The sequence below is a fragment of the Rhinoraja longicauda genome, chromosome 12 (genome assembly GCF_053455715.1).
Source record: "Rhinoraja longicauda isolate Sanriku21f chromosome 12, sRhiLon1.1, whole genome shotgun sequence".
In the NCBI taxonomy this organism is placed as follows: Eukaryota; Metazoa; Chordata; class Chondrichthyes; order Rajiformes; family Arhynchobatidae; genus Rhinoraja; species Rhinoraja longicauda.
The window spans coordinates 46,447,784-46,470,062 of NC_135964.1; the positions used below are offsets into that span (position 1 = coordinate 46,447,784).

The 22,279-nt window shown below is 42.5% G+C and overlaps 1 protein-coding gene across 1 annotated transcript; it reads left to right on the forward strand.

Moving 5' to 3' along the window:
- Window positions 1-6,363: 6,363 nt before the first annotated feature.
- pigp (phosphatidylinositol glycan anchor biosynthesis, class P) lies at window positions 6,364-21,192 on the forward strand. Its single transcript, XM_078409678.1, has 5 exons — window positions 6,364-6,499; window positions 9,623-9,713; window positions 14,076-14,148; window positions 15,383-15,501; window positions 17,203-21,192. The coding sequence occupies exons 2-5, from the start codon at window positions 9,632-9,634 to the stop codon at window positions 17,409-17,411; spliced, it is 483 nt and encodes a 160-aa protein (XP_078265804.1). The 5' UTR covers window positions 6,364-6,499; window positions 9,623-9,631; the 3' UTR covers window positions 17,412-21,192.
- Window positions 21,193-22,279: the final 1,087 nt, after the last annotated feature.

Consider the following 22,279-nt stretch of genomic DNA (forward strand, 5'->3'; position numbering starts at 1 on the left):
AAAGTGGATAACCTCACATTTATCCACATTATATTGCATCTGCCATGCATTTGCCCACTCGCCTAATCTATCCAAGTCACTCTGCAGCCTCCTAGCATCCTCCTCGCAGCTAACACTGCCACCCAGCTTCGTGTCATCCGCAAACTTAGAGATGTTGCATTCAATTCCCTCGTCCAAATCATTAATACAGAATGTTGAGGTGAAATTTTGCATCTTCTTTTTGCTCTAGCATATATTTCTGCATTTAGCTGAGACCTTAAAGAGAGATGCTGCTGGAAATTATGACTAAATTAACCGTGGATGCTTGACAATAGAAGGTGAAACATTGACATATATCATAGATAGAATTACATTCTCACTGCAGTGAAGAAAACAAAAGAGATCTTTTCAAAGGCAGTGTTTAAAGGATCATCTGGAAATTTCTCGAGGGGTCCTAATAAATACATAATTGAAGATCCTGGGGCAACAGTGTTGACAGCTGCATGAAAAACTAAATCCTGCAGAATTGTTCACTGATTTCAACAGTTTAAGTAATGTGGAGTTCAAAGGAGGTTTGATGAGGTATTTTTTAAAAGGGTGAGAGAAAAAATGTGATTTCCAAACGTTAGGTTCAGATTTAGGTTTGTGACTGTCACATGTATGGAGGTGCAGTGATAATCCAATAGTATTAGAAACAGAAACATAGAAAATAGGTGCAGGAGTAGGCCATTCGGCCCTTCGAGCCTGCACCGCCATTCAATATGATCATGGCTGATCATCCAGCTCAGTAACCTGTACCTGCCGTCTCTCCATACCCCCTGATCCCTTTAGCCACAAGGGCCACATCTAACTCCATTATCTGCATTCAGTATATACAGATATGACTATACATAAATACAATCATGTCAAACACAAGTACAATAGGTTGAGCGAAGGGCAAGATACAAAGTGCAGTATATAGTTCTCAGCATTGCAGCTCGACAGTTCCACAGACAAAGTCCAAAGTCTGCAATGGGGTGAATTGGACAGTATTCTAGCTCATGGATGGGCTATTCAGAAGCCTGAAGACAGCAAGGACGAAGCTGTTCCTGAGACTCGTGGAACGTGCTTTCAAGCTTATGTATCTTTTGTCTGATGGGAGCAGGGAGAAAAAGGAATGACCCGGGACTTTACAGACTTTAGGGATACAGTGCAGAAACAGCCCCTTCAGCCCACCAAGTCCGCACCGACCGGTGATCCCCGAACACCACCACCATCCTACACGCTAAGACAATTTACAATTTTACCGAAGCTAATTAACCGACAAACCTGTGCATGTTTGGAGTGTGGGAGGAAACCGAAGCACACGGAGAAAACCCAAGCAGTCACAGAGAGAACGTACAAACTCCCACAGACGGCACTTGTAGTCAGGATCGAACCAGGGCCTCCGGCGCTGTAAGGCAGCAACTCTACCCCTGCGCCACTATGCCGCCCAGGGAGTTACAAGTCTTTGATTATGTTGCCTGCTTTTCGCAGGCAGCATGATGTGTAGATGGAGCCAATGGCGAGGTATCTGGTCTGTATGATGGACTGGGCTACATCTACCAATTTCTTGTGGTCTTGGGCAGAGCTGTTCCCAAAGCAATCTGATACTGAATGATAATTTCCCCACTTATGGTAGAGTGTATGAAAGTGCTGTGCAGGACAGGAGAATTGAAGGAGTGAATAGTGTGGGGCAGATACTTAGGAACAGACACAGCAGAGTAGTACAGGATTTGTAAAGGATGACAAGATTTTGAATTCAATTTGAGGAACAGAGACAAGTAGATAATCAATGATTGAAAACTAGTGTACTGCAGGGGCACCAAAGTTTATGAGAAGGGGCCTGAGTTGAGGCCTGGATAGAGTGGATGTGGCGAGGATGTTTCCACCAGTGTGAGAGTCTAGAACCAGAGGCCATAGCCTGAGAATAAAACGATGTTCCTTTATAAAGGAGACGAGGGGGAATTTGTTTGGTCAGAGGGAGGTGAATTTGTGGAATTCTTTGCCACAGACTGCTGTAGAAGCCAAGTCAATGGATATTTTTAAGGTGGAGATTGATAGATTCTTGATTAATACAGGTGCCAGGGGTTATGGGGAGAAGGCAGGAGAATAGCATTGAGAGGGAAAGATAGTTTAGGAAAATAACTGCAGATGCTGGTACAAATTGAAGGTATTTATTCACAAAATGCTGGATTAACTCAGCGGGTCAGGCAGCATCTCAGGAGAGAAGGAATGGGTGACGTTTCAGGTCGAGACCCTTCTTCAGAGAGGGAAAGATAGATCAGCCATGACTGAATGGTGGTAAACTTGATGGGCCGAATGGCCTAATTCTGCTCCAATAACTTATGAACTTAAGTGCGATCAGACTGACTGCACAGGGGTGGTCGTGAAACAAATGATAGCTTGGGAGATATGACAATGACTGGTCACAGTATGCGTATTGAAAATGATCATGTGCATCCAGTAAAGCCATCGGTTCATTGTAAATCGGAAAGATATATGAACACTTTAAGGAGGCAAAAGGGTCAATTGCAACATAACCACCCTTGAGGAAGAGCCATGATCTTTACAGTAAATGTTCTGCAGTTAGCCTGATCTAACACTCCATAAATACACCATATCCTTAAAATTTCGGAATGGTAGATTAGGTTAAATTTGCAAACACTACACCAGTCATTTCTAAGAGGGACATTCAGAAAGCAATACATTTAATTTTTAGTAAAGACATTATTAGAAAGAAACACTGTTGTAATTTGACTACACATTGAGTTACAGCACCAGAGAACTATTATCAATAATATTTATCATATGAATAAGATTCTTCACAAAATGACATGTATACAAAATATTAGGTTTCATTTTTTTAAAATCATAGTACAAAGAGAACAATACTGCACAGGAACAGGCCCATTGGCCAACAATGCTTGTGTTGAATTAAATTAATATTTTCTGCCTGCGCATGATCCATACCCTCCTTTCACTGCATATCTATGTGCAATGTTCCTCCATATCAATGTCAAAGCCTCTGAAACACAACTATTGCATCTGCTCTCATCACCACCCAAATTTTGGTGTGGCCCCAGAAATTAATCAGGAAATCTGTTCCGTCATATCCCAATTAATTTTTTCTATGGATTTTCATCCCAATTTCCATATAATTTTCCCTAAATATAATACAGAAACGGTCAGACGTGTGTCAGTATGAAAGAGCGAGAGGGAGTGAATTGTCTACAGCTAGAGAACATGATATTGAGCCCTGAGGGCTGCACTGTGCCCATATGGAATATGAGCTGTTGTTCCCTCAGGCTTGTATTGGGCCTCATTGTAACCGTGCGCGAAGTACCAGACAGCAAGGTCAGAGTGGAAGCGGGTTGATTAATTAAGGTGACAGGCAATCGGAAGTTTAGTTTAGAGATACAACATGGAAACAGGCCTTTCGGCCCACCGAGTCCATGCCATCAATGATCAACCGTTCACACTAGTTTTAGGTAGTGCTAGATGACGGAAATATTTCAAACGTCATTAGAAACAGGGATGGTGCCGGAAGATTGGCGCATTGCGCATGTTGTGCCTTTGTTTAAAAAAGGTTCTAAAAGTAAACCTAGCAATTATAGACCTATTAGTTTGACGTCTGTGGTGGGAAAATTAATGGAAAAGATACTTAGGGACAATATATATAATTATTTGGATAATCAAGGCCTGATTAGAAACAGTCAACATGGATTTGTGCCTGGAAGGTCATGTTTGACTAATCTTCTTGAATTTTTTGAAGAGGTTACCAGGGAAATTGATAAGGGCAAGGCTGTGGATGTTGTCTATATGGACTTCAGTAAGGCATTTGACAAGGTTCCACATGGAAGGTTGATTAAGAAGGTTAAATCGTTGGGTATTAATAGTGAGGTTGCAAGATGGATTCAACAATGGCTGAATGGGAGATACCAGAGGGTAACGGTTGACAATTGTATGTCAGGTTGGAGGCCAGTGTCTAGTGGAGTGCCCCAAGGATCTGTGTTGGGTCCACTGTTGTTTGTCATTTACATTAATGATCTGGATGATGGTGTGGCAAATTGGATTAGTAAATATGCAGATGATACTAAGATAGGTGGAGTAGTTGATAGTGAGGTAGATTTTCAAAGTCTACAGAGCGACTTGGGCCTTTTGGAAGGGTGGGCTGAAAGATGGCAGATGGAGTTTAATGCTGATAAGTGTGAGGTGCTGCATTTTGGTAGGACAAATCAAAATAGGACGTACAGGGTAAATGGTAGGGAATTGAGGAATGCAGTGGAACAGAGGGATCTGGGAATAACTGTGCATTGTTCCCTGAAGGTGGAATCTCATGTGGATAGGGTGGTGAAGAAGGCGTTTGGTATGCTTGCCTTTATAAATCAGAGCATCGAGTATAGAAGTTGGGATGTAATGTTGAAATTGTACAGGGCATTGGTGAGGCCGAATCTGGAGTATGGTGTGCAGTTCTGGTCGCCAAATTATAGGAAGGATGTCGACAAAATGGAGAGGGTACAGAGGAGATTTACTAGAATGTTGCCTGGGTTTCAGCACTTAGGCTACAGAGAGAGGTTGAATAGGTTGGGTCTTTATTCTTTGGAGCGTAGAAGGTTGAGGGGGGACTTGATAGAGGTTTTTAAAATTTTGAGAGGGACGGACAGAGTTGACGTGGGTAGGCTTTTCCCTTTGAGAGTGGGGAAGATTCCAACAAGGGGACATAGCTTCAGAATTGAGGGACAAAGGTTTAGGGGTAACATGAGGGGGAACTTCTTTACTCAGAGGGTTGTGGCTGTATGGAATGGGCTTCCGGTGGAAGTGGTGGAGGCTGGCTCGATTTTATTATTTAAGAGTAAATTGGATAGGTATATGGATAGGAGGGGATTGGAGGGTTATGGTCTGAGTGCAGGTAGATGAGACTAGGTCAGGGAGAATGGTCGGCGTGGACTGGTAGGGCCGGACAGGCCTGTTTCCATGCTGTAGTTGTTATATGTTATATATGTTAGATGACCCGTGGATCTGTTGGGTTCCTGTTGTTACTAAACGTTTTTTAGTAACTTATCATTTTCTTTGTGGAACTAAATTAATGTGCATGTTGCAATCAAAAGCACTTGAACAATTGGTTGCAAAAAGCAGCCAAAACGGTACACGATAGTGCAACAATTTGAACAAAACTTGATACTGCACACCTCAGGCAAATGGTGAGTAAGAATTGTTTCGCTACCGTGTACCGTTTTCGCTGTATTTCAAAAACATACATATATATGTGTGTGTGTGTATATATATATATATATATATATATATATATATATACAAGATGAGATTTGACCCGTTGGGTTCCTTTTGCGACAGCGGTTGATGAAAAAAAAGACACACAATTTTAATATTATTGGGTGGTCCAACTTTAACTTGAAGAAAATTTGAGAATTTACCTCATGAATCATCGTTCAACGATGCACGCGTTTAATGACAACATTGAACACAGAAGTATTAGCTCAAAATGGCGATGTTTATTTTATGGGGTATGTGTCTAAAATACAGCCAAAATGTTACACAATAGCGCAACAATTTGAACAAAACTTGATACTCCACACTGCAGGCGAATGGTGAGTAAGGTGCCCCTAAAGTTGTTGTGCTATCATGTACCGTTTTGACTGTATTTTGTATACATATATGTATATTTGGCCAATGCACCAATTCTCATGTTCATATGTTATAGGAGGAGAATCAGTCCATTCGGCCCATCAAATCGACTCCACCAAAGATAGACATAAAAAGTTGGAGTAACTCAGCAGGACAGGCAGCATTTCTGGAGAGAAGGAATGGGTCCATTCCTTCTCTCTGGAGATGATGCCTGTCCTGCTGAGTTACTCCGGCATTTTTGTGTCTATCTTTGGTGTAAACCAGCATCTGCAGTTCCTACGTACACAGGTCTACTCCACCATTCAATCATGGCTGATCTAACTTTCCCTCTCAACCCTATTCTCCTGCCTTCTCCCTATAACCCCTGACACCCGTACAAATCAAGAATCTGTCGGTCTCCGCCTTACAAATATCCATTGACTTGGTCTGCAAAAAAAATTGCTTGTGCACGCACAATCTGTGCACTACTATTAATATATAACTCTTGGATGCATTTTATTTAACTCACCAATGCATCTTATATTTATCCAATCTCAACCATGTATGATATTACAGACATGTATTCCATGCAACAGCCTTAATAATTATGCAAACTGCACTATTTGCATTTATTCAATTGCATCAACAAGCAGGACACTGCATTTGTGCTCTTTCGGAATATGGGAGCTGCAATTCCCGCAGGTTTTGCTCAGTTTGCAGCCGGCGTTCCCGGGGTCGGGGCCCGGCCTGGCGCACGCGCACTGCGCAGCGGCCGAGGAAACGAGCCGAGGCCGCCGCCGCCGCCATTACAGCCGGCAGCTCCTTGCCTCCCACGTCTGCTCCACGGCCATCCCGTACTTGGCTGGACTGCGCGTTGGTAGGGCAAAGTCTGAGGAGTGGCCCGAGTCTGGTCCCGCCTCCTCTTGCGGCCCGGGGACGGTTGAGGGATGGGAGGCAGGAGGAGCTGGAGCAATGTGGGGAGAGATGGCAGGGAGATGCAGGGTATGGGGTATACAGGGGGTAGGGTACACAGTACAGGGGGCAGGCACAGGGTGCAGGGCACACTGTACTGGGTATAAGGTCTAGGGCACATTGTACTGTGTACAGGGCACATTGCACTGTGTACAGGGCACATTGCACTGTGTACAAGGCACATTGCACTGTGTACAGGGCACATTGCACTGTGTACAGGGCACATTGCACTGTGTACAGGGCACATTGCACTGTGTACAGGGCACATTGCACTGTGTACAGGGCACATTGCACTGTGTACAAGGCACATTGCACTGTGTACAGGGCACATTGCACTGTGTACAGGGCACATTGCACTGTGTACAGGGCACATTGCACTGTGTACAGGGCACATTGCACTGTGTACAGGGCACATTGCACTGTGTACAGGGCACATTGCACTGTGTACAGGGCACATTGCACTGTGTACAGGGCACATTGTACTGGGTATAAGGTGTGCAGGGCACATTGCACTGTGTACAGGGCACATTGTACTGGGTATAAGGTGTGCAGGGCACATTGTAGTGTGTACAGGGCACATTGTACTGGGTATAAGATGTGCAGGGCACATTGTAGTGTACAGGGCACATTGTACTGGGTATAAGGTGTGCAGGGCACATTGTAGTGTGTACAGGGTACATTGTATTTGGTAGAGGGAACTTTGTGGGTGATGAGTGCATTGTACTGGGTACAGAGTACAGGGTGCATTTCAGGGTACAGGGCACATTGAATGGTGCAGGTCACATTCTACGGTGCAGGGGCATGAGGTACAACCTACTGGGTGCAGGGCACACGGTAGAGAGGACATTGTAGTCGATTAGGGGTGCATCGTTCTGGGTACAGAGTACAGGGTGTGGGGCACATTGTACTGGGTATAAGGTGCAGGGCACATTCAGCTGGGTACAGGGCAGGTTGAGCTGAGTACAGGGCAAATTGAGTACAGGGTGCAATGTGCAGGGTATAGGAGCAGGGCTGCAGCTGGGTACAGGGCAGATTGAGTACAGGGTGCAATGTGCAGGGTATAGGAGCAGGGCTGCAGCTGGGTACAGGGCAGATTGAGTACAGGGTGCAATGTGCAGGGTATAGGAGCAGGGCTGCAGCGTGCACTCATCAATTGATTTACAAACTCTTTAAATGCAGTCAGGAACAGGAAATTTCCCAGAAACACAAGAAAGTACAGGTGCTTAGAATCTTAAACAAAAACATAGAGTGCAAGAGGAACTCAGTGGGTCAGGCAGCATTTGTGGAGGGAATGGTCAGACACAAGCAACTGCAGATGCTGGAGTCTGAAGAAGGGTCTGTGCATTCCCCCCACTGATGCTGCCTGACCCATTGAGTTCCTGGAGCACTCCAGCAAAAGCACACAAAATGCTGGAGTAACTCAGCGAGTCAAGCAGCGCCTCTGGAGAACATGAATAGATGACGTTTTGGGTCGGGACCCTTCTGTATGATTGTAGTGGGGTTGGGGGGGAGAGGGTGAAAGCTGGAAGAGAGCAGAGGTGAGACAAAGTATGGCAGGTAAACCATTACTGCAGTTTCTATGATTTACTCCAGCACTTTGATTTTTACAGCAAGTATCAAACTTGTTTAAAATTTAGACAAGAGTGAATAAGGCGGATGTAGATGAAAATTTTAAAACTACTGCAGATGCTGCAAATCTGAAACAAAAATGTTGTTGGAAATACACAGCAAGTCAAGCAGCATCTGTGGAGTGAGAAACTCAGTGTTTCGGGTACCTCGAAGATACTGCCTAACATGGGGAGTATTTTTTGCATTTTATGTTTCTGAGTAACTTTGGGGTAGATGTGATTTTCGGAAACGTATTAATACTTGGCTGTTACTCCTGTAAAAACCTATGACCCAGCCGAGTGTGAATTGGAACACTAATATAATATTTAATTTCATAATCAGGGAGCATCAGTTTTTGTTGGATTTGTCACGATGACCTCCAAGAAATTCATTTATTTGAAATTGCCAATCATTATATATGTAAATTTCCCGGTGTGGGACGAATAAAGGAATATATTATTATTATATTGACATCAAGCTCTCTCCATTCCCTACAATTCCTTTGGAAAGCCGATGGTGTTTCTACAGACATTACTTATCTTCTAGAAGGGGGTGGCATGGTGGCGCAGCCGTTGAGTTGCTGCCTTACAGCGCCAGAGATTTGTGTTCGATCCTGTAAGGCAGCAACTCAACGGCTGCTGTCTATACGGAGTTTGTACATTCTCCCTGTGACAGCGTGGGTTTTCTCCAGGTGCTCTGGTTTCCTCCCACACTCCAAAGATGTACAGGTTTCTAGGTTAATTGGCTTTAGTTTAAAAAATGTTCCTAATGTGTAGGATAGTGCTAGTGTAAGGGGTGATCGTTGGTCAGCATGGACTCGGTGGGCCGAAGGGCCTGTTTCCCCGCTGAATCTCAAAAATAAAGTGAAGAAAATGCTGGAACATTTAATTTTTTTAAAACTCACTGAGTTATGTATTTAATCAAAAATATGTGAAATGGATTCCATAATCTTCATTCCAGCAACTTTGGATTAAAATTGAATCTAGGTTTTTATATTAAATAAAACTATCTATACAAATTACTAAAATAATTCATTAAAATCTGGGATTAAGGTGGGCTAGATTGGAAAGTGAAAGAATTTGTAGATATTTAAGCGGAAGATCTGATTAAGATATGATTTCTTGTTTTGCGTTTCTATATGAAATTGTCAATCAATTATTGTATTGACACCAAGTCTGTCAGCGTTGAGGACAGTATTAACATAAATATCTCCTCATGGCATGATTAGAATAGGTGGGTTGAATGTTGCCTCTCTTGAAAATGTCTATGATACATTGACATTTTATTTGTCTAAGTTGTACAATAAACCAGTGCACAGAATGAGCTGTAATTTACAATTTAATAGTTTAACCATGTGGTGTAACAGTATGTCCAACGGATATTTCAGTACTCTCAGAATATGTTAATTTGTCTGTCTTAGACATGAACAATGGGGGTGACCTCCCCTTCGCCGCTACCTGAGAGGGCAATTTACGGATTTGTTCTGTTTCTCGCTTCAAAGTTTGCATTCAGTAAGTAAGGCAGCACAATTTATTAAAAATAAATGAATTTCTTTGAAGCTCTATGTATAGTGTTTTGCAAAATCATAGTTATCATGTTCCACTTTAACACAACCTTTAGTCCATCCGTCCACCCCCGTCTGTCCTTCTTTCGGTCAGTATTGTAAAAGTTTATCTTAATGAACACTCACGGACTGAGAGGTATATTTTATTTGATCAGACTATTTGACATGATAATCCAAACCTGCTAGAGCAAATGCCAGCAGAGATTAGTTGAAAAACAGATGTGGTGCAGCAACGAAGATAGACGTAAAATGTTGGAATAACTCAGTGGGACAGGCAGCATCTCTGGATAGAAGGAATGGGTGACGTTTCGGATCGAGACCCTTCTTCAGAGGTCACTAAGTGACCTAGTTAGGGTAAATTAGACCATGAAACAATACAGAACAGATGTGCCTACTCAAAAGTCTCTTAAATGCCACCTAATTTGAGGAAGGACATCCTTGTAATTGAGGCAGTGCAGCGTAGGTTCACGAGATTGATCCCTGGGATGGCGGGACTGACATATGAGGAAAGATTGAAAAGACTAGGTTTGTATTCACTGGAGTTTAGAAGGATGAGAGGGGATCTTATAGAAACACATAAAATTATAAAAGGACTGGACAAGCTAGATGCAGGAAAAATGTTCCCAATGTTGGGCGAGTCTAGAACCAGGGGCCACAGTCTTAGAATAAAGGGGACGCCTTTTAAAACTGAGGTGAGAAAAAACGTTTTCACCCAGAGAGTTGTAAATTTGTGGAATTCTCTGCCACAGAGGGCAGTGGAAGCCAAATCACTGAATGGATTTAAGAGAGAGTTAGATAGAGATCTAGGGGCTAGTGGAATCAAGGGATATGGGAAGGCAGGCACGGGGTATTGATTGGGGACGATCAGCCATGATCACAATGAATGGCGTGCTGGCTCGAAGGGCTGAATGGCCTCCTCCTGCACCTATTTTCTATGTTTCCATGTATTATACGTGTATTCACACCACTCCCAGCAGTGTCGTTCAGGGACTCACCAGCCTTTGTAAAAAAAAACTTGCCCTGCACAGTTTCATTTTTAAAGAATATATGAATATATCATAGAATGAAGAAAGATGTAAAAACATTTTTGATTTCCCGTCCTTTGGAAGAAATATTTCCTACCATAGAATGATCAATCACGAGGGACTTGATCACTTGATCGAATGTAGTAGGCTTAATAGAGAAATATTTGAGGAATGGGATTTTACAACAGAATAATGGGATTTTCAACTTGTTGCTTGAATGAATAGTTGAGGTAAAAATCATCTTCACATTTAATAAGCGTCTGGATGAGTACCTGGTGCCTTAACCTTGGCTTAAGTTGGAAAGTGGACTTTTTTCAGATGGCATGGACACGTTGGGCTAATTGGTTTCTGCCTCTAAACCGCATCTATTGATACATCAATTAATGTACTCAGAGGAAATAGAAAGAAAGCAATAGACATTATTTTAGCCCGTGATTTTGCCTTCCCAACTGAGATTAATCTGCCAAATAATCGTAATGTTTTAGTTTTAGTTTTTTTTAGAGACACAGTGCGGAAACAGGCCCTTCAGCCTTGCTGTCCAGAGATCCCCGCATATGAATTTTTTGAAGATGTAACTAGGAAAATGAACAAGGGAGAGCCAGTGGATGTTGTGTACCTGGACTTTCAGAAAGCCTTTGATAAGGTCCCACACAGGAGATTAGTGGGCAAGATTAGAGCACATGGTATTGGGGGTAGGGTGCTGACATGGATAGAAAATTGGTTGGCAGACAGGAAACAAAGAGTAGGGATTAACGGGTCCCTTTCAGAATGGCAGGCAGTGACTAGTGGGGTACCGCAAGGCTCGGTGCTGGGACCGCAGCTATTTACAATGTACATTAAGGACTTAGATGAAGGGATTAAAAGTAACATTAGCAGATTTGCGGATGACACAAAGCTGGGTGGCAGTGTGAACTGTGAGGAGGATGCTATGTGGATGCAGGGTGACTTGGACAGGTTGTGTGAGTGGACAGATGCATGGCAGATGCAGTTTAATGTGGATAAATGTGAGGTTATCCACTTTGCTGGAAAGAATAGGAAGGCAGATTATTATCTGAATGGTGTCAAGTTAGGAAAAGGGGAAGTACAAAGAGATCTGGCTGTCCTTGTTCATCAGTCACTTAAAGTTAGCATGTAGGTACAGCAGGCAGTGAAGAAAGCTAATGGCATGTTGGCCTTTATGACACGAGGAGTTGAGTGTAGGAGCAAAGAGGTCCTTCTGCAGTTGTACAGGGCCCTAGTGAGACCGCACCTGGAGTACTGTGTGCAGTTTTGGTCTCCAAATTTGAGGAAGGATATTCTTGCTATTGAGGGAGTGCAGCGTAGGTTCACTAGGTTAATTCCCGGAATGGCGGGAGTGTCATATGTTGAAAGACTGGAGCGACTATGCTTGTATACGTTGGAATTTAGAAGGATGAGAGGGGATCTTATTGAAACATATAAGATTATGAAGGGATTGGACACATTACAGGCAGGAAACATGTTCCCAATGTTGGGGGAGTCCAGAACCAGGGGCCACAGTTTAAAAATAAGGGGTAGGCCATTTAGAACGGAGATGAGGAAAAACTTTTTCAGTCAGAGAGTTGTAAATCTGTGGAATTCTCTGCCTCAGAAGGCAGTGGAGGCCAATTCCCTGGATGCTTTCAAGAGAGAGCTAGATAGAGCTCTTAAGGATAGCGGAGTCAGGGGGTATGGGGAGAAGGCAGCAACGGGGTACTGATTGTGAATGAACAGCCATGTTCACATTAAATGACGGTGCTGGCTCGAAGGGCCGAATGGCTATTGTCTATTGTCTATTAACATTATCCTGCACACACTAGGGACAATATTTACATTTACCAAGCCAATTAACCTACAAACCTGTACGTCTTTGGAGTTTGGGAGGAAACCGGAGATGCCGGAGAAAACCCATGCTAGTCACGGGAAGAACGTACAAACTCCGTACAGACAGCACCCGTCGTCAGGATCGAACCCGGGTCTCCAGTGCTGCATTCGCTGTAAGGCAGCAACTCTACCGCTGCCCCACCTTGCTGCCCATTGTTGACATTTCTGAAATCACAGCAGCTTGGATCGAAAATACAATTAGTGGATAACCTCCTGGTGCTGAACTAAATCTGGATGGTTTAATTTTTTTTCTAAGTTTGAGATTTACTGATGCAGTTGGGGAAAATGATATGCATTAATCAAATTTCAATCAGGCTTCAATCAAATTTCCTCAAACTCAATTGCAACAAATCTGAAATCATCATCATTGGTCCAAAAACGCTCACCAAATCCACCCAAAACTTCATCCTCAACATTGATGGTCTCCCAGTATCCACCTCCCCTTACATCCGGAACCTTGGAATCATCTTTGATCAAACCCTCTCCTTCGACAAACACATCAAACACATCACAAAGACAGCCTTCTTCCACCTCAAAAACATTGCCCGTCTCTGTCCATCCCTCTCCTCCACAGCTGCAGAAACCCTCATCCACGCCTTCATCACCTCCCGTCTGGACTACTGCAACAGCCTCCTCTATGGCGCACCCTCAAAAATCATCAGTAAACTTCAATACATTCAAAACTCCGCTGCCCGTCTACTGACCCACACCCCGATCCGTGACCATATCACCCCCGTCCTTTACAAACTCCACTGGCTCCCCATCCCCCAGAGAATCCAGTACAAAATCCTCCTCATAACCTCCAAAGCCCTCCATAAACTGGCCTCATCCTACCTGACCGACCTCCTCCACAGGCACACTCCCACCTGCACCCTCCGCTCTGCTGCTGCCAATCTCCTATCCCCCCACATCCGGACCAAACTCAGATCCTGGGGGGACAGGGCTTTCTCCATCGCTGCTCCCACCCTATGGAACTCACTACCCCAAACCGTTAGAGACTCCTCCACACTCACCACATTCAAAACATCGCTGAAGTCTCACCTGTTCAGTACTGCCTTCAACCACTGAAGGTCACCTCACCTTCTGTCTCCTTTCTCTGTTCGTTTACTTATTTATCTATTTATTCATTTCCCTATGTTCTCTAAATCTCTGTAAAGCGTCTTTGAGTATATGAAAAGCGCTATATAAATAAAATTCATTATTATTATTATTATTATTATTAATAAATAAAACATTGAAAATGATAATTGGACCATTTTAGCAATAATTCAATACGAATACTCAAAATTATTTAAAAAGGCAGAATTAAATTTGCTTAAGACATTAGATAAGGAAAGGTTATGGAAACAGATTGTTGTTGTGCCAATGCATTTTTGCAGTGATTTATTATTCTCACTTCACAGTTCTGTATCTAGTCTGGGCCTATGTTCCTGAATCGTGGTTGCACTCAGTGGGTCTCACCTATTGGCCACAGAAGTAAGTGTTAACATAAATTATGTCAATAATCTGGGCTCAATATAATGTATGCATTACATACAATTTATAATATACACAAAATGCTGGAGTAACTCAGCGGGACAGGCAGCTTCTCTGGAGAGAAGGAATGGGTGACGTTTCGGGTCGAGACCCTTCTTCAGATGGATGGATTTTATATTAATATTTATAATATACTATTGGTTATTAATTGAGTATCAATGTCAGATTGGTATTAGTTTTAATGAGAATTTGCATACTGAGGTTATAGAATCATAGAGACATATGGCCTGGATACAGATCACTTAAGCTAGTCCCATTTGTCTGCATTTGTCCCTTATCCATCTAAATCTTTCCTAGTCATACACCCTGTCCAAATATCTTTTAAATGCTGTTAATGTACCTGCCTCAACTACTTCCTCTGGCAGCTTGTTCCTGATTCCCAACATGCTCTGTATGGGAAAAATTACCTCTCAGTTTCCAATTAAATCTTTTCCCTCTCACTTTAAACTCCTTTACTCTGACTTTTGAATTCACCCTATCTATTCACCTCATGATTTCATACACCTCTATGAGATCATCCCTCAGCCTCCCGCTCTCCAAGGAATAAAGTTCTCGCCTGCCCAATCTCTCCCTATAGTTCAGGCCAAGTCCTGGCCACAACCTCGTAAATATTCTCCGCATCCTTTCCAGCTTAATGGCATCTTCCCTGAGTTGATGATGCCTCACCAATGTCTTGTACAACTCTAACTGTAGCATATTGTCCCAACATCTATACTAATTTCCCTGACTGGTGAAGGCCAGCGTGCCTAAAACCTTCTTCACTACCCTAACTACCTGCAATACCATTGTCAGAGAACTATGTACTTGTATTCCTAGATCCCTCTGCTCCAGTACACTCCCCAAGGCCCGAGCATTCCGTATGAAGGTCCTGCCCTTGAGGCCATGAGTAATTTTGAATCAATATGGATTATTTCTTGCTGAGTGAGAACTTTTTCAAGAACCAAAGATAAAGCAAAGAAAATACTTGCCTTTCGCTACATTGCTGAAGTGCTTTTCCCCTGCTAATCTAGTCTGATGTGGATGTAGAAATTTGAACAAGCCAGAGATGTGCAAGAGGTCAAATAAAAAAAATTATGTTAAAATGCAGCATCTCAGCACCGGCACTTTATTTAAAAACAATATGCATCTTTTGATGGATTGGATTTATTGTTTAATATTTGAATATTTTTCACAGGTATTGGGCTGTTGCCTTGCCCATCTATCTTCTTGTCGTCATTGTAATTGCTTACATTTTACTCTGTGGAGTTAATATGATGAGCACAGCGCCGCTGGACTCTGTAGATACTGTCACTGGTGAGTTTGAATGTCAGACCCAACAAAGTGGTAGAGTGGCAATTGAAATGGTCAGTAATAACATTACCACCAGATAAGTTGGTTAGCTGGTTTCTTCTATTGCGAATAATTTAATGTGTGTTTAAGCACATGGACGGCACAGTGGCTTTTTTCCGGGTGCTCAGGTTTCCTCCCACAGCAAAGACATACAGGTTTGTGGGTTAATTGATGACTGTAAATTGTACCTAGTGTGTAGGATCGTGTTAGGATAGCTGGTCAGCACGGACTCGGTGGACCGAAGGGCCTGTTTCCACTTTATATCTCCAAAGTCTAAAATCTAAATTAAACAGTTGCGTTTTTTTTATAACAAAGATTGTATGGAATGCATAGTTAATTTTCTGGTCAAAACATCCAAGTTGTTCCTGGAATGGAAGGTACTGATCTGGGTTTTAGCTGTTGGTTGCATTAATGGAGATTTCATGAAGAGTACAAAATCATAGGGGGAATAGATCAGGTGAACGCACAGAGTCTTTTGCCCAGAGGTGGGGAATCGAGAACTAGAGGACATAGGTTTAGGTAAGGGGGGAAAGTATTCCAAACTTCCTTCAGTCAGTCACCGATACTTAATCTTCAGGAGTAGTTCAGTGAAACAGTTCACCAAAGTTTTCTAGCCATTTTGGAATTGCCTAAACGTGCAAGCCTGTTCAGTGATGACTATATTTGTGTAGTTTGGAGATACAGTGTAGAAACAGGCCCTTCAGCCCAACGGGTCCCTAGCGATTAGCGATCACCCACGTTCTAGTTCAATCCTATGCACTAGGGACAATTTACAGAAGCCAATTAACCTAAAAACTTGTAGTATAAGAAAATAACTGCAGATGCTGGTACAAATCGATTTATTCACAAAATGCTGGAGTAACTCAGCAGGTCAGGCAGCATCTCGGGAGAGAAGGAATGGGTGACGTTTCGGGTCGAGACCCTTCTTCAGACTTCTTCAGTCTGAAGAAGGGTCTCGACCCGAAACGTCACCCATTCCTTCTCTCCCGAGATGCTGCCTGACCTGCTGAGTTACTCCAGCATTTTGTGAATAAACCTAAAAACTTGCACTTTTTGGAATGCGGGAGGAAACTAGTGCACCCAGAGAAAACCCACACGGTTACAGGGAGAAACGTACAAACTCTGTATCACTCAGGATCAGGATATTCTCTACAGCTCTACGGCTGTGCCGCCTTTAAAAAATAATAAAATAAAAAGAGATCATTGTGCTCTTTTTGATGTTCTTCTCCGTACTTCTCTCTTTTAAACCCCTTTTGAGACCTACCAATAAAATGGCTTCCATCACCCTTTCAGCTAGTCCATTTCAAATGTTATCAATATGCTTTGCAAATATATTTCTGTGCACCTTGTCAGAATGGTGTTTTGTTACTTAGATATGTATTGTCAGGTTGTCAACCTTCATCCTCGTGAAAACAATTTCTCTCCATCCATCAATTGTAATTTGAAAGCCTCTTTGAAAAATCCCTCAAATTTTCTCTGATCTAAAGGAAATATCCCAGCTTCTCTCATCTCTCTAGATCTGAATATTACATATTTGGTGCTCAAATCTGTTGTCATTTCAGTGCACACATATGGGAAAAGGTTACATTTTGTGTAATAGTTATTAATATTGTAATGTGGCTCATCAGTTTCTGCCTTTTATTAGAAAGATATTTTTCTTCTCAGACAGTTATGCAAAAAGCCAACAGAGCAAACCGTATGTTGAAGGAGCAATCCCTGGCCTGCAAGATGTTTCCATCAGCGAGGTGAATCGAATTTTCTTCCTTTATACATCTCACGAGGCAGCTGGTGACCAGACAGTGTCATGGAGGTCACGTGCCACGAGAAATGTGCATCCCTCGACTGAGAACTCCAGTGATACTTCAGACCACTAACATGTTGTAATAATGCCGTGTAGTTACTCTCATCAAAAGCCATTTATTCTGCAATTTTGTGCAGTGATATAAAAAAAATTAATTGCCATATTTGTAGAAATGAATAAAATTTTGGTTTCCACTAAAGGCTTAGATAAGTATACTAAATTGCACACTAGTAAGCCAGAAAAAACACGTGGTTTCCAGACCATGCTGAATTAATTGGGGATTGTGTTTGACCATGCCAACTTTGTTTTTTGTGTTAGAGAGAGAATGACCAGGATATATCTGTTTAATTGTTGACTTGTTATAAGTTGACCTTGATATCCTCTTTGACACTACTCAATACGTCAGATTTGTGTTTGATAGAGAATGTTCGAAGAGTTTGAGTGCAGTTTGGCAAGGTGGTGATGTTACTGCGTCAAATGTGTGTGAATACTCCGAAAACAAGATAAATCCGTGCAGTTTGCCAGTGCTCTAAACAATCTTTTAGTTTACCTCTCATGATCCCATCCCAAAGAACATAAGCTTGAAGGTCTAATTAATTGGGGCTGAGGGAGAAGAATCTTGTTACTTATCTATCCAGATTCTTCAGGTGAGCACAGATACTTGCTTATGAACCGAGTATTGCTTCAGTTAACGTTTTACGTAGACCATGACTATAACTGCACTTCTACAGTCCGATATGTTACCTTGGAGGCAATTTAAAATGGAAGCAACCCTGTTCATACATTGTTGATTAGACCATGGAAAACCACGGATTGGAGCTATTGCCTGCAGGACAATCAGTTACAGTGGCTTCCCCGGTGAACATGGTATATTGATGATATGTGTGTGTTTTCATCCTCCTGACACACCATGGACATGCCATATACTGTTGTCTTAGAGTTGTAAGTGCAAGACCATAGCTGTAACTATTTATCACTTTGCATCCCTATCTTTAGGTGACAGGGGCATTCAATTGTTTTTTTATTTTCCTCTGTGGAACTATCTTTCAGAAATTATCTCAAATTTAGTACAAATGTTACGTACGTCGCCAACTTAATAATTCAGGACAATGTTGTCGGGAAAGAAGAATGAAAAATTTCAAGACTAAATGCCCTTTGCATCTTCTAGTCAGTAGCTTTGACATCCCTTCCTACGCTCTGCAAATGCTACATGTTTGGGCTGCCATATGCATGTACAGATAGTTCTGTTACAACGTATTTTCATGACGCCATTTTGATGTAATGCAATTGATGAATGAGGGAACACTGTGTATTAGACGGGCTAAATTTGTTATAACACAATTTCTGTAGAGAACTACTTAAAAGTTATTTTAGAAATTAATTGCGGATAAAAGCAGTCTTGATCAAAAGACAGTCTAGGGAAAATAAACTTTCCATCGAACCCTTCCCCTCCCCAACCTTCACTAGAATAATCGGACACCAGTGCCTCTTAAGAACATGTGTGGGAAGGAACTGCAGATGCTGGTTTAAACCAAAGATAGACACAAAATGCTGGAGTAACTCAGCGGGACAGGCAGCATCTCTGGAGAGAAGGAATGACAATAGACAATAGGTGCAGGAGTAGGCCATTCAGCCCTTCGAGCCAGCACCGCCATTCAATGCGATCATGGCTGATCACTCTCAATCAGTACCCTGTTCCTGCCTTCTCCCCATACCCCCTCACTCCGCTATCCTTAAGAGCTCTATCCAGCTCTCTCTTGAAAGCATCCAACGAACTGGCCTCCTGCCTTCTGAGGCAGAGAATTCCACACCTTCACCACTCTGACTGAAAAAGTTCTTCCTCATCTCCGTTCTAAATGGCCTACCCCTTATTCTTAAACTGTGGCCCCTTGTTCTGGACTCCCCCAACATTGGGAACATGTTTCCTGCCTCTAATGTGTCCAATCCCCTAATTATCTTATATGTTTCAATAAGATCCCCCCTCATCCTTCTAAATTCCAGTGTATACAAGCCTAATTGCTCCAGCCTTTCAACATACGACAGTCCCGCCATTCCGGGAATTAACCTAGTGAACCTACGCTGCACGCCCTCAATAGCAAGAATATCCTTCCTCAAATTTGGAGACCAAAACTGCACACAGTACTCCAGGTGCGATCTCACCAGGGCCCGGTACAACTGTAGAAGGACCTCTTTGCTCCTATACTCAACTCCTCTTGTTATGAAGGCCAACATTCCATTGGCTTTCTTCACTGCCTGCTGTACCTGCATGCTTCCTTTCAGTGACTGATGCACTAGGACACCCAGATCTCGTTGAACATCCCCTCTTCCTAGCATTTCGGGTCTGAAGAAGGGTCTCGACCCAAAATGTCACCCATTCCTTCTCTCCAGAGATCTTGCCTATCCCATTCAGTTACTCCAGCATTTTGTGTCTATCTTTTTCAAGAACATAGTCTGTCTGTTTCACCATAGGTGACCAATGGAATTGGCAAAAATTACTACTATGGATATTTGTGCAATGATTTTCCATTAATCAATGTAATGTATAGCTGTCAGTATTTTGGGGGGATTTGTTCAAGCTTGTGACAAAAATAAACCTGTAGCTTTTTAAAACCTGTAGCTTATTTTTGAAAATCCTTTGAAATAAATAACTTTGTTGTTGTAAGTCCTGAATTCTTGAGGCCCTACCCCACTTTTCTCCAAAGATCTAACTGTCTTTACAACAGAACTTTCTATAATATGAGATTTCTTAGGAACACAACTATCACATTATAGAAGCACTACCTGTATCGTCTGGCTAAGCCACATGTTCAAGACTATGGTGGTGCACAACAATACAACCAAAACCTAGATAGGTCTGTCGGCAACCTGCGAAAGGAAGCACTGCTGTTCTTGCAGTAACCCCCACCTCCTGGGAATAGATTATAGAGAGAAACAAAATGGAAACAGGCCCTTCGGCCCTCCCAAGTCCTTGCCTTCCATGAACCACCTATTTACACTAATTCTGCACCGATCTCATCCAATCTGCCCAGAGTCTACCACTCATCTTCACACGAGGGAATTTTTTTTACAGCAGCCAATTAACTTATCAACCTTCACATCTTTGGGATGTGGGAGGAAACTAGAGCATCTGGAGGCAAGCTATGCAGACACAGGAAGAACGTGCAAAACTCCATACAGTCAATAGTCAATTTATTTGTCACATACACATAAATGTGCAGTGAAATGAAAAGACGACCCAAGGCCAGGATTGAACCCAGGTCTCTGGCGCTGTGAGGCAGAGAATCTACCAGCTGTGCCATATGTACTGCCCCTTAATACATTTAGGATGTTCTCTTACACTAACACCTAATTGAGAAGTGCACATGACTGTACAGCATTTTTCCTACATGACTGTACAGCATTATTTAATACCTGCAACTGCAAAATTCTGTCAAAAGAAGAAGAAACAGATGAATGGAAATAGGACAAAACTGACTTTTGGGTCTGGACCGCTGGAGCTTGTTTACAGCTCCTGGCATAGTGGATATTGAGTTTTAATCAGGATGGAAGGAGGAAATCATTGTAGCATGTAGCAGGGACCCTGACAAGAAAAAGAAGCACAAATGCTACGATGATTATGTTTTCCTCCTCGAATATCGCAGGTAAATAGCCATTGTCCGCTCACTCTTGTACATGCTGAAAATGCAAGATGTTCAAAAAGGTAGATGAGAATAAAGAGTAAATTAAACACAATAAAAGCTTTTGCCTCAGGTGACTTGAATTGAGTACACAGGATCTCATTCAACCTTCCCTCACCCAGGTATTTAGTATGAACAAAAGAACCAGTATTTAACATGAAGTTTATAATTATTAATTTAAATGAGAATTATGTTTTAACAACAGTAAAATAGTATATTGGTATGTATTTTTGTGAAATTCTTGTGCTTTCGAATAAACTGCATTTTTCATTCATCAAGAAAAACATTTGTCACAAACTGAAACTTGATCATTTTCCTGCTATCAGTAAAAGACTGTCAATGTTGTCTAATTCTCTCTGGAAAATGCATTAAGCGGTGGAAAGGGTGTAACTCAAGAGGGGGTCTAGACGGCAAATATTGGAAGTTTACTTGATGTCCATTGTTTCGACGCTGCAGTGACTCCCAAGTACTTTTGGAAGATTTCACTCAGATTTCAGACTCTTGAAGGTAGACACAAAATGCTGGGGTAACTCAGTGGGACAGGCAGCATCTCTGGAGAGAAGGAATGGGTAACGTTTTGGGTCGAGACCCTTCTTCAGACTGATATCAGGGGAGTGGGCGGTACAGAGATAAAAGGTAGACACAAAGGAATGGGTGATGTTTCGGGTCGTGACCCTTCTTCAGACCCATTCCTTCTCTCCAGAGATGCTGCCTGTCCCGCTAAGTTGCTCCAGCATTTTGTGTCTACTTTCGATTTAAACCAGCATCTGCAGTTCTTTCCTGTACAGAGATAAAATGTAGTCGGAGACAGTAAGACTGGTAGGAGAACTGGGAAGGGGGAGGGGATGGAGAGAGGGAAAGCAAGGGCTATTTGAAGTTAGAGAAGTCAATGTTCATACTGCTGGGGTGTAAGCTACCCAAGCGAAATATGAGGTGTTGTTCCTCCAATTTGCGCTGTGCCTCACTCGACAATGGAGGAGGCCCAGGACAGAAAGGTCAGATTGGGAATGGGAGGGGGAGATAAAATGCTGAGCAACCGGGAGATCAGGTAGATTTAGGCGGACTGAGCGGAGGTGTTCAGCGAAACGATCGACATTTTAGACTCCTGAGTTGGCTTTCTTTTTAACCTAAAAGACTGGTCATAATAGACGTCATAATGACATTACTGTCATTTCAGTTGAATCAGACTGCCCAGTTCAGGAAATGATCCTGGAAACATTTCTTTTTTTATTCATATAACAAGCAAGGGTGACACTTGCATTAG